General features: G+C 45.1%; 1 gene segment (V, D, J or C); it reads left to right on the top strand.

Moving 5' to 3' along the window:
• Positions 1-11,218: 11,218 nt before the first annotated feature.
• On the top strand, positions 11,219-11,698 carry LOC132570083 (T cell receptor beta variable 9-like). The segment is given in 2 exon segments: positions 11,219-11,255; positions 11,355-11,698. Coding segments are annotated over 2 exon segments (381 nt in total).
• Positions 11,699-13,649: the final 1,951 nt, after the last annotated feature.

The following is a 13,649-nucleotide window of genomic DNA, read 5'->3' as shown; positions in this document are numbered from 1 at the left end:
CATAGCAGTCAGAAGCATGACAAATATGAGCTGCAGGTGAGGGGAGGAACCAGTGCTTTGCTAAAGGGAAGGAGGCAGCAGGGAAAGATGGAAGAGAGAAACAGCCTGAAAAGAAGTGATGGATAGGATTGTCAGGCTTCCCCTGCCCCAGCTACCAGCAGGAGATGGCATGGTAAGGTTGCCAGATCCAGGTGGGGAAACTTCTGCAGATTTGGTGGTGGAGCCTGGGGAGAACAGGGACCTCGGTAGGGTACAATGCCCTAGAGCCCACCCTCTCCAAAGCACCCATTTTCTCCAGGGGAACTGATCTCTGTAGTCTGGAGATCGGCTGTAATTCCAGGGGTCCAACCTGAAGGCTGGCAACCCTATGCAGTATTCTAGATGTTAAAAAAGCCAGTTTTATGTTGAGTGGAGGGTCAAAGGTTTAATACCCAGGGCCAGGTTGTACCCAAGAACCCCCTTTAGTTTCAGGCTTGCATGGCTGCCATTGGTTCCTGTGGGGAAAAGCTGAGGACCTGAAGCATGTTGAAGGGTAGAAAACATTGGGGGGGATATAGGGTTGCTAATTATGGATTGGGAAATTCCCAGAGATTTGGGGGTGGAGCCTGGGGAGGGCAGGGTTTGGGGAGGAAGAAACCCTAGTAAAGTAGGATGCCATAGAGTCCACCCTCCAAAGCAGCCATTTTCTCCAAGGGAACTAATCTCTGTCACCTGGAGATCATTTGCAGTTCTGGGAAATCTCCAGGCCCTACCTGGAGGTTGGCAACCTGTGGGTGATGATGGCACAAAGCATGGATTGGAAGAGGTCGGCTGAGTGGATGGGGCCCTCACTTTAAACTCCATCCCATGAAATTTCACCAGCCTATTTCTAGTGACTTTCTATTGAGCAGTTGGTCTAAAAACTAGATGGGATCTGGAGAAGACAGAAGCTGGCTGATTCTTAGACCAATCCATGATGTCAAGCTGGAACTGAATTGACAGGTGATGAGAATTCTCCCTTATTTGCACCTCATTTGTCCCCTGGCTCTTTCCAGGTCTCTGCAGTGGGATCACGGTGACCCAGAAGAAACCGTTCATGGTCTTCCAGGCGGGTGCCAATGCCAGTATCCCCTGCCAGCACGACGACACAAGCTTCTTGTACATCTACTGGTATCGGCAGAAGAGCAGCCACACAGAAACACAGCTGCAGCTCGTCGGCTATTCAGTACAGGGGGGTGATACTGTGATGGAAATGGACAAAACCAAATTCACTATCGACAGACTGAGTGAGACCAAGGCTTCCTTGATCATCACTGTGGCTCAGACTGCAGACACGGCAGGCTATTTCTGTGCAGCTAGTAAAGGCACAGTGAGTGCTCTCCGCCTCCAGGTCATACACAAACATCTTAGCGCTTCCTGCTCCTCCATCTAGGCTACAAACAGCCCACAGACTGACATCAGCCACTCCCCAGAGCAATATATCAACAGGAGGGTGGGAAACAAAGCAGCTACTGAAGGTTCCCACACTATACACCCCAGGTGTTGGTTTCCTTCAACTTCAGCTCTCTGCTGTCCACACAAATGTGACCCTTCCCTTTTATTTATTAGCTTCTTTGGCCAATGGTCTTAAGCTCAAGATGAAACAGGACAATGAATACAAAATAAGTTAGAAATATTAGGGTTTGTAGAATCTTTCGGGATCAAGTGCCGTGTTCTACTGGAGAAAGTTTTCCTTCCAGACGTTTCGTTCTCAGCTGCGGAGAACATCCTCAGTGGCGTTGCAGCCGAAGCAGGCGCTCTGACCTTCTTGGCTGCTGTGCATTGAGTCATTGACTCAATGTTCTCCAGTAGAACACGGCACTTGATCCTGAAAGATTCTGCAAACCCTAATGATGCTACCAGCCGTGAAAACCTGAAATCTTTGATAAGTTAGAAATAATTTAAAACCAAAATAGATTAACAGCAAAGGAAGGAAACCAATAATTATGATCACAGGATGTAGTTAAATAACGTGAAAGAATATCTAATATTAATATAAAATGTGGTAAAATTCCTTAATGTTGTAAAATTAGACTTTAAAATCTTAGTACATAATAGCAGCACAACAAATTGCAGAGGCGTTTTAGAGAAAACACTACCGACAGAGTAGTGAGTTATTTCAGGGTCCACATTTTGCCACTGAGTGAGTTATTTCAGGGTCCACATCTGCCAGCAGTAGGGCTGTCAACCAAGATTCCAAAGGAAGTCTATGTTTGTGTAAGACAGGAGTAATTCAGAAGGATTTGGGTACAGTCCACTGAGGGCAGAATAATATAAGGTGATCCAGTGTCTTTATTATACCTGATGCACAGTCACATAATTGGTCTGAGTATGGAAACAAATGTGACCCTTGTGTGACAATTGTACATCTTGTCAAGGGTGGCCTGAGATTTGGTAGTTATTCCCAAATCCAGACTCAGAATGCGAATTTTCCAATTCAGCGTGCTGGAGGCAAGCTGGTGGAATAAAGTAGAGTCCCCTCTGAAGACCAGGAAAACAGTCAAACCCTACCATTCCTGAAGCTTCTTATCGTCTGCTAATCGCAAGTACTGGTGTTGCGTACTATAATATAGTGGGTTCAGTGCAAGGAAGAGATGAGGTGGTAGTGATCATAGCTCTTTAATTCAGCACAGCATAGTATAGGGCTGCACTCTAAGACTGGAGAACTGGGCCAATGGGGCCAACTATATACAACTCAGGGTTCCTGTGCAAGCAAGCTATTGGATTAGGGTTGCCAAGTCCTTTTCATCCCCCAGCGGGGGACACTCGCATGTGCGATGTGCGTGCGCGACAAAATGATGTCACCCAGAAGTGACGTCATCAAAATGGCAGCGCCTGTGCGGGCCTGCTCTAGGCGTTTCTGGAAAAACTCTATGGTTTCCCCGGACGCTCTAACCGTTTGAGAGGTTAAAACTCTATGGTACCTATCGTACCAGGGAGTTTTACCTCCCGAATGGCTAGAGCGTCTGGGAAAACCATAGAGTTTTTCCAGAAACACCTATGACGGCCCTGCATGGGTGCCGGCATTTTGATGATGTCACTTCCGGGTGGCGTCATCGCACCAGCGACGCAGGGGGAGGTTCCCCCCACCAGGCCAATGTGGGCCGGTGGGTTGAGAACCTCCCAGGCGGGAGATTCCCCACCTGGACCGGGGGCTTGGCAGCCCTATATTGGATCATTCAAACCAGCAGGGGGCCCATGATTGGGCCAGGGCAGCAGGGATTTGGATCCTACTGCCCGTTGTTTCCGAGTCCCCAAGCTCCGTCCTAAAGACTCCAATGAGCCAGGCAGGAACACCATTAAATATACACATTCCAATTCACATCCACTACACATACATGTTCCTTTCTGAGAATGAAAAGAAGCTCCTAAGCCTGAACAATGCCAAAAACTCCACGCCTGAAGCTCCATGGAAGCCCTGGTGCCTGCTCCTAATGTATTGTGCCGTATCCTTCATTGTCACGAAACTGCAACAATCGCCTGGTGTTACACAGCATTTTTGTAGGGTTGCCAACTGCAGGACTCTATGGCATTGTACCCCACTGGGGTCCCTGTCCTCCCCAGGCTCTGCTCCCGAATCTCCAAGAATTTCCCAACCTAGATCTGGCAACTGTAACCCTCCCACCCCCATTTCTTGCTGGGGGATCTGGTAAACCTGCTCACTTCCTCCCTCTTTCCCTACCCTTTTGTAATTTCCTGTAAAAACAAGGTTGAAGAGTTTCTTTCTCCTCTTGTATCTGAATAAGTGAGCCTTTATCTTACCAAAGCTCATACTGAGATAACTGTTGTTAGTCTTGTGCCATTGGACTTCTCTTTCATTGCGCAGGGCGAGAGCCTTCCGTCCTCAAGAGGGAGCCTTTGTGCCAGCAGATTTCAGAGAGAAGACAAAAGACGTCCCCTGCTACAAAGAGGCATCTTCCAAACTGCCTGGCAGCCAAAACTGCTGGAGATGAAGGTGCTGGTAGCTTGGAGGGTGACTATTTCTATCTTGCTTGCAGGTGGGTTTTCAGCTGACAAAGGAACTTCTAACAAGTAAGCCTTTTGTGCTTTCCTTGCAATTATATTACATCCCTCGGCAACAATCATGGCAAACTTCAGGGGGTTTTTTGGGTGGGGGAAGCCTAGAGATTTCAGAAAATTCTCAGCACTCATAAGAACATAAGAGAAGCCATGTTAGTCAGGCCAATGGTCCATCCAGTCCAACACTCTGTGTCACACAGTGGCCAAAACAAACCAGGTGCCATCAGGAGGTCCATCAGTGGGGCCAGGACACTAGAAGCCCTCCCACTGTTGCCCCCCCCAAGAATACAGAGCATCACTACCCTGGACAGAGAGTTACATCTACACTCTGTGGCTAATAGCCACTGATGGACCTCTGCTGTCTATGCTTGCAGCCGCCACCATCTCCTGTGGCAGTGAATTCCATGTGTTAATCACCCTTTGGGTGAAGAAGGACTTCCTTTTATCTGTTCTAATCCAACTGCTCGGCAGTTCCATTGAGTGTCCTTGAGTTCTTGTATCGTGAGAAAGGGAGAAAAGTACACTTTTACCGAACTAGAATTCCTAGGATTCTTTGGAGGACGTCGCCATCAGTCATAAAAGAACAATCATGTTGTGGTATACCGGAGTGATGCCTTTAACACATTTGTTTTATCTCCCAAGGGTCTGTTGATGGAGAAATCAGTCAGCCACTGAGTCTGCTTGTGGAGAAGGGAAGGACAGCCCAGCTGACATGCAAGCAGACCGACAACCACAATTATATGTATTGGTATCAGAGGCACCAGGCGATGGGATTTAAGCTTCTCTATTTCTCCATCATGGGTTCTCCTGTAGAGAGAGAGATTACTTCAGACAGATTCACAGCCCTCCGACCACAAATGGAAGACTTCCCTTTAAACATCTCATCTGCGGAACCTGGAGACGCAGCTGTTTATTTTTGTGCTAGCAGTTTACACAGTAGTTGTGGTTCTCTACTTCTGCGTGCAATAACCGTTTTCCTTGTCTGAACAGAATTTCAGAGACAAAGACAGACAGAGACAGATGCACAGAGAGAGAGAGACAGGCAGACAGACAGAGAAACCTTCTCTTACCTTCTTGGCCTCCTCACTACAGGCCAAACACACACATCTAAGAGAGAGTAGTGGAGGAAGGAAAATAATTAAAGTACTACAGCAGATCTCAAAATAATCAAGAACATAGGAAAGTGGATTCCATCACTTTGGGGATCTTTACCAGAGCAGCTCTTAGGATGGAACTCAATATATCAAACTTCCAAGAAATGTTAACCCTCTGCCCTTTTAAATTTGTTTTGCCACCTGTCCCCCTCCTTTCCTGGTAAGATAAAAAGAGCAGAGCCTGTGAGATGAAGTCATCACACTCAATGCGCAGGGCAATGAGGGTGGGGCAGGTGACATGCTGGAGGGTCCCCAACATCATTAAACTTCGGGCACTTTAGGAATGTTCAGGAAGAGTAGCAAGAGCCACCCAAAAGCAGTAGTCACAAAGAAAGGGCCAATCAGAAAACACTGGGGAGTTCCAAGCTGAGTACCCTCCCATGTTGGAAGCAGCATCTTCTAAATGGGCATCCTCTACAAATGCAACGGTGATGGCTCCTGGACTCTCTTGACATGCATTGAGGAGAGCCAGGATCAGCTCTGCACTGTTGGGTTTCAGTTTCCATGGATCCCCACAGGTCTCCAAGTCCAGAGACCACAAGCAAATCTGCCATCTATGGCCAAGCTGAGAGCACATAACTGTTATGCACCTGCCTAGGATGAGAACAAAGTTTGAGTCCAGTGGCAATTTTAAAACCAACAAAGTTTAATTCTATATCTGGGGCAGTGATGCTCTGAATTCTTGGTGCTTGGTGGGCAAAAGTGGGAGGGCTTCTGGGGTTCTGGCCTCACTGATAGACCTCCAGATGGGACCAGGGTTTGGGGCACTGTGTGACACAGAGTGTTGGACTGGATGGGCCATTGGCCAGAATCTGGTTCAATATCGCAGACTAGGATTCTGGGTGATTTGGGTTTGAATCCTCACTTCTACCAAGGAAATTCACTGGGTGATCTTGGGCCCATCAAAAACTCTCAACCTGGCCTACCTTACAATGTAGTTGATGTGAGAAAGCGGAAGAGAAGAGAATGATGGTCTTAAGCTGCTTTGACTCCCAACTGTGGGGAGGATAGATAGATGATAGATAGATAGATAGATAGATAGATAGATAGATAGATAGATAGATAGATAGATAGATAGATAGATAGATAGATAGACAGAAAGATAGATAGATAGACAGACAGACAGACAGATAGATAGATTCTTGAAAGTGCCGAGTGAAACATTGTATGAGAGTGAGAGATAAACTGTAATGAATGAACAAGCTATGGCTTAGATAAAGCTTACAGATAAAGCTGTGGGTACCGTGTGGTGTTCCAGGTTTTTCACCTACAGTTACCCTTTCTGTATGGAGGCGATAGTGAATGAAAATTCCACTTATTTGCTGATGCAAGCCATAGGGAGACATTTTTCTAAAGAAATATTTACTGAGCTGTACATCTTTAAGTGTTCATTTTTGCTCCAGAAGTCTGCTGCACACGGTGCATTTGCTTGTTCCCCAGCCCCACTTGGGGAGTTGGCAACCCTCGGTCACCCTTCCAACTCCTAGCCAGAGCCAATCCTGCTTAGCTTCTGGGAACTGATGAGCTCAGGTCAGGACTAGATATATAAGTAAAAAAATAAATGTAATGCGTCGCTCATTTTAGCCTCTTGCGAGGGGGAGAGGCAGGATCATAAGAGGCTTATAGAGCTACATTAAGTTCTAGCGGATAAAAAAAAAGCAGTGCTGCAAAGAGGATGGAAAGATCCAAATGCAGAAAGAGCCTTGGATCCAACAACTAGAAAGGCTCTGATAAATCAATGTAAGTTTTTGTGAACAAATCCGGTGAGCAGTATCCAAGGGATTTCTTGAGCAGGAACACACAGGAACTCAGCTCTGGCTGGCTTGACACCAGGAGGTGTGGCCTAATAGGCAAATGAGTTCCTGCTGGGCTTTTTCTAAAAAAAAAAAAAATCCCCTGGCGGTATCAATCAAAGCTGTCAATTTTGGACTCCTGCCACCCGCACACACATACTTAGTTATGTTCCCCTAGTAGAGCTAGGGAGACAAGAAAAAGGAAGTCCGTGCTGCCGCTCTATAAAACCCGGAGCAGAAAGCCCTCTTCACGTGTCAGAGAGGCAGAGATGTGGATCGGATGGTGTGTGGCGATTTGCCTAGTACATGTTGGTGGGTCTTTGGCTGTGATTCAAAAATCCCTTTCTATTCGATTGAAGGTTCTCCACTGGGCCATTGGTTTACCAAATAATGTTTCATGAATTTGGTCTCTTTCTCTCCCAGGATGCTCAAGGGCTACCGTCATCCAACCACTGAGTCGGGTCCTCCAGGAAGGCCAAACAGCCGAGCTGGAATGCCAGCAAACATATGGGCACCTCTATATGTACTGGTACCATCAGGGCTCTGGGCAGGGTCTGGAGTTTCTCTTCTGTTTCTATAATCTAAACGAACGAGACAAGGGCAACAACATTTCTCTACGCTTTAGAGCTCAGCAGCCTGAAAAGTCCCACTTGAACCTGAACATTTTGTCAGTGAAGTTAGAGGATTCGGCGGTGTATTTCTGTGCCAGCAGCCAAGACACAGCACTTCAAAGTCCCCACCTCTTCCTACAAAAACCTCCTCTATTCATCATTGTTTGTGGAGCGAGGGTGGAGCAACGAAGGAAATACAGGGGTTGGGTTGCAGACCTTGTCAGCAAGGACTGGGGAGGGTTTTCAGGCATTTGCTTATGTCTTGGGAAGGGATGGTGGCTCAGTGGTAGAGCATCTGCTTGGGAAGCAGAAGGTCCCAGGTTCAATCTGCGACATCTCCAACTTAAAAAAAAGAGTCCAGGCAAATAGATGTGAGAAACCTCAGCTTGAGACCCTGAAAAACGGCTGCCAGTCTGAGTAGACAATACTGATTTTGATGGACCGAGGGTCTGATTCAGTATAAGGCAGCTTCATGTGTTCATACGTCTTTCTCCCACACTACTAGTACTCCTCTGGTGATTCATGACATTTAGGGATGCCAGCCTCCTGGTGGGACCTGGGGATTCCTTGGAATTACAGCTCATCTCCAGACTTTGGTTTAGGGCAGCTTTGGTTCTTGACATCTGCCTGGCACCCTCCCCCCTATGACTGAATGCGGGCACTGCCATCTTGTTTTAATATATTTAAATGTTCTGAATGGAGGGAAGAGGATGTTGTAAGCTACTTTGAATCTCCACTGGGGAGACAAGCCAAGTATAAATATCCAAATAAATGTTAAAAGTGTCTTTCTCCATGATACTCAAGGTGGACGACAGAATTAGCAAACAATGCAATAAGAGCAGTGTCATACATACAGTGAGTAATGCAACAAAACTAGACAATTACAAATTACATTAAAATAAATAAAATTGCATTAATAAAATTTACATTAAACAAATAATTGCATTAGAAAATTAACCACGCCATTAAATAAATAAAATTACATTAAATGAGTAATAATTACATTATAAAATTAATCACATCATTAAATAAATAACATTACAGTATTGAATAAAATTAATGAGATTAAATAAGTAAAATTAAGTAAAAATCACATTTTTAAAAACTGCCTAAATTTGACCAGGCATTCAAACTACAGTCCTATGCATGTCATAAAAATGCTACCCCTGAACAATTCTGTTTTACTTCAGCTCTATTGCATGTATGTACATATGAAGCTGCCTTATACTCAGTCAGATTTTTTGGTACATCAATACTGTCTGCTTAAACTGAAAGCGGATCTCCAGGGTCTCAGGCTGAGGTATTTCTCAGACCTGGGGTGGGAAATACCTGGAGATTTTGGGGGGTGGAGCTTGGAGAGAGTGGTGGCTGGAGGAGGGGCGGGACCCCCACTATGGTATAGTGTCAGAGTCTGCCCTCCAAGGCCGCCATTTTCTCCAGGCAAATTGACCTTTGTAGTCTGGAGATCAGTTGTAAATACAGGAGATCTCCAGCCCCCATCTGGAGGCTGGCAACCCTAGGTCTTTTATATCACCTACTTTCAGGTCTCATTTAACTGGAGATGCCAGGGATTGAACCTGGGACTCCTCCCTTTGTGAAACTATCCTCCTGGTAACAATAGCCCCATTTTCTTAAAAAGATGAATTTATTTGTATTTGACTTAATTTATACCCAGCCTTTCCCCCCAGTGGGGACCCAGAGTGACTTACATTACTCTGAGCTTCTCTATTTTATGCTCATAAAAGCCCTGTTGGGTTGGTTAGACTAAGAGAGTGTGACTGGCCCAAAGTCACCCAGCATGTTTCTATTCATGGAGGGGACCTGAACCCAGGTCTCTCAGTTCCTACCCTGACACTCTAACCACCACACTACACTGGCTCAGGCATGTGCAAAAGACATTTGTCCGAATCAACTAAGGGGTCATTTCCATGGAATCCGAACCATAGTTGCAAACCTCTCATTCTGGGGTAGTTCTGCTGTCATGCAAGGGCAATCCATTGCTATACCTAATGATCAAGTGTCCCCAGAAGGGAAATACAGATGGAGTCATGGGAATACTTATGGAAGAACTCTATGAAAATATCTACATGTTATAACATAAAAGAAAATTGCTTTAAAATGTTATATAGGTGGTACATGACATCTAAGAAATTGGCAAAAATGAACAATCAGGTGTCGGATAGATGTTGGAAATGTAAATGCCATGAAGGATCTTTCTACCATATGTGGTGGACTTGCGAAAAGGTGAAACAATTTTGGCAAATGATTCAGCAAGGGATTTCGAAAGTTTTGGGATATAGTATCAAGAAGGCACCAGATATCTTTTTGTTGGGATTACAAATGGAAAAATTTCAAAAGCAAGATAGAACAATTTGGTATATGCTTTCAGCTGCACGGACATTATATGCGCAAATGTGGAAACAAGACAAAATACCAGAAAAGTGGGAACGGACTTTGAAAGTCATGCATTAGAGTGAAATGGACAAACTTACAAGAATCTTAAAAGAACAAGATCTAGAGAAGTTTAAAAACGAGTGGGGAAAGTTTCAAAAATATATTGAAAAACAATGGAACGTTAAAGGACATTTGGTGATCTTTGACAATGGTTAATCTTTAAAGAAACTATATATGGATTACAGTTTTAAAAAAAATAGAATTATTGGATTATAACTTTTTCGTTTACTTGCTGATGACTAAGAAGAAATACCATGAAGATAGATTATAATTATAACCTTTGTGCTTTTTAGAGAAAGATTCTTTAATAGATAGAGTTTATTACCTTATAACAAATTAAATTAAATAGTAATATGGAGACGTTTGTTAAGGGGGAAGGCATTGCTGGGGGTCACCAAAAGGGGGGGTAGGGTGGAGAAAATGTGATATATGTGTATTAACATTTAATGACAAATGATAACATACCATTACAATATATTACATTATAATAAATTGTTTTAACCGAAGTGTCCCCAGAGGGAAAAGGCCTGTGGCTCAGTGATGGAGCCTCAGCTTTGCATGCAGGACCCAGGTTCAATCCCCAGCATCTCCAGTTAAAAGGCCTCGGTGGGAGGTCATGTGAAAGATCTCAGCTGGAAACCCTGGAGAGCTGTTGCCAGTCTAAGTAGACTGGCCTGAATAGACAGATGGTTTGAGTTAGCATAAGGCAGCTTCATGTGTCTGTGTGCCCAAAGTATCTCCCCTCTCCCCCCAATATAAGCAAATGCTTGATTCTTACTCTCACGAAAGCAGCCCAGCATCAATGAATCAGCTAAAAGTTCAGTGGATGACCCACTAACCAACACAATGAATGCTTGCAGCTCCAGAGTCCCAGCATCACTATCACAAGCAGAGGCAGAGAGAAGCAGAGAAGGAAGTAAATTCTGCAGCCCTTAAATACCTAACTGCAGGGCTTTTTTTTTTTGTAGCAGGAACTCCTTTGCATATTAGGCCGCACTCCCTTGATGTAGCCAATCCCCCTGGAGCTTACAATAGGCCCTGTACTAAGAGCCCTGTAAGCTCTTAGAGGATTGGCTACATCAGCAAGGTGTGGCCTAATATGCAAAGGAGTTCCTGCTACAAAAAAGCCCTGCCTAACTGCAAGGCTTCCCAGATGGCAGAGATGTGGATGGAGTGGTGCATAGCCATTTGCCTCCTGGAAGTAGGTAAAGAAACTTGCTTCAAATCCTCCTTTAGTTGTTCAAACCTGAGCACGTGTGTGTGTGGAAACCCTTTTATTGTTGCTTTGTTTCTTTCCCTGGCAGGACGCTCTGATCCCGATATCATTCAGCCATGGAGTTTGATCCTGCGGGAAGGCCAAGCTGCGCACATGAAATGTGAACAAAAGAAGGGGCACAATGCCATGTACTGGTACCAGCAAAAGGCGGGGCAGGCTCTGGAGCAACTCTTTGCATTCCAGAGTAATGCAGAAATGTACAAAGACATCAACCTTGAACATTTCAAGGCCCAGCAGTTTGAGACAAAATACTGTACACTGAATATTTCACACGTGAAGCCAGAAGATTCGGCGTTGTATCTCTGCGCCAGCAGCCAAGACACAGCACTTCAAAGTCACCACTTCCTCCTCCTAAAACCTCCTCCACAGTGAATCGGGTGTGTGTGTGTCTGTCCGAAAGAGCATACCATTTTGCACTGATGTGAGGGCTGGAAGGGAAATTTCAAGGGACAATCAGCAGTAGGGTTGCCAAGTCCAATTCAAGAAATATCTGGGGACTTTGGGGGTGGAGCCAAAAGACACTGGGGGTGGAGCCAGAAGACATCGGGGTGGGGGAGCCAGTAGCAAAGTTGTGACAAGCATGATTGAACTCCAAAGGGAGTTCTGGCCATCACATTTAAAGAGACCACACATCTTTTAAATGCCTTCCCTCCATTGGAAATAATGAAGGATAGGGGCATCTTCTTTTGGGGCTCATAGAATTGGACCCCCTGGTCCAATCTTTTTGAAACTTGGAGGGTGTTTTGAGGAGAGGCACTGGATGCTATACTGCAAATTTGATGCCTCTACTTAAAAAAACATCCCCCTCAGAGCCCCAGATCAGTTCACCATTATACCCTATGGGAATCAGACTCCATAAGGTATAATGGAGTACCCAGCAGACATTTCCCTCTCCCCTCCCTCTTTCTGATGACTTTGAAGGAGGGGGAGGGCGTCCCAGCCAGGAGATCCCCTTCCCCCACCTGGGGATTGGCAGCCTAATCAGCAGGTGGGCCCACTTGAGTTGAGAAGGGCAAATGGACAGGGAGGCTTTACATTGTGGGTTCTGCTGATTCTCAAACCAGGGGTTATTTAGAGTGTTATTAAAATGTTTAGATATGTTCAGGAGCACTGCAAGTGATCAGCCCTCCCACATCTGGAGAACAGACTCTTCATTCGAATTCAAAAGTGGAATTCGGACAATATGTTCAGAAACTTGAAAACTGAATTAATCACACGGTCCCATTTAAAAGAATAAACACTTACTATAGGGTAAATTAGGAGCAGAGAGGTAAGCTGCAGTACGACCTGAGTTCGATCCCAGTGGAAGCTGGGTTCAGGTAGCCGGCTCCAGGTTGAATCAGCCTTTCATCCTTCCGAGGTTGGTAAAATGAATACCCAGCTTGCTGGGGGGAAAGTGTAGAGGACTGGGGAAGGCAACGGCAAACCACCCCATAAAAGTCTGCCAAAACGTCCTGATGTGATGTTACCGCATGCTTGCACAGGGGACTACCTTTACCTTTTTTTAATAGGGTAAATTGCCCTTACCTGAATGGCCCAGACAAGCCTGATCTCATCAGATCTTGGAAGCTAAGCAGGGTCAGCCCTGATCAGTATTTGGAGGGAAGAGCTCCAAGGAAAACCAGGGTTGTGACATGGAGGTAGGCAATGCCTCTGAATGTCTCTTGCCTCGAAAAACCCACCAGGCTTGCCAAAATCCTTTTATGTTAAAGGAGTGGGGTAAGTTATCCCAAATTATTGGTCATACCAGCATGGGAGAGCTTTTAGAGTCCATAGGCTAAGATCTGGTTCAAATCCCCAGTTCATTGTAGGAAACTACACCAAAACAACCCAAGAAAGGGTTTTCTTGTGTGGTGAAAACTGTCTGGATCACCTCCAGGGAATATTCCCATACAAGTATTGTTTCCTGCATTGTGCAGGGGGTTGGACTAGATGACCCTGGAGGTCCCTTCCAACTGTATGATTCTATGATTCTTCCCTTGTGGTAAAGAGGTACCTAAAGGGGGCCCTTCATTATCACAGGTCCAATCACAATCGTGAATATTTTGACTTAGATGAAAACTATCCAACCAAAAACAGACAGAAAAAAACCTTCCTCTGTGATATATTTGATTGATTATCCCATTCCTTATCAATGGATTTATTCTATTTTAACTTCATCCTTGTGAGATTCTAATAATTCAACCATCCCAAATACATTTCAGAATCGTGTGTGTCTACTCTATCGCTATGTTGCTTACATTTCTCATCTGGAATGCTTGTCTCTCATGTAGCGCCGTTATCAAATTTTCTTCCCAGCTCAAAGGAGCTACAGCTGGCCAAA

The sequence above is a fragment of the Heteronotia binoei genome, chromosome 4, assembly GCF_032191835.1.
Source record: "Heteronotia binoei isolate CCM8104 ecotype False Entrance Well chromosome 4, APGP_CSIRO_Hbin_v1, whole genome shotgun sequence".
In the NCBI taxonomy this organism is placed as follows: Eukaryota; Metazoa; Chordata; class Lepidosauria; order Squamata; family Gekkonidae; genus Heteronotia; species Heteronotia binoei.
The sequence above is the reverse complement of the archived record's forward strand: the minus strand, read 5'-3'. Positions and strand labels throughout refer to the sequence as shown.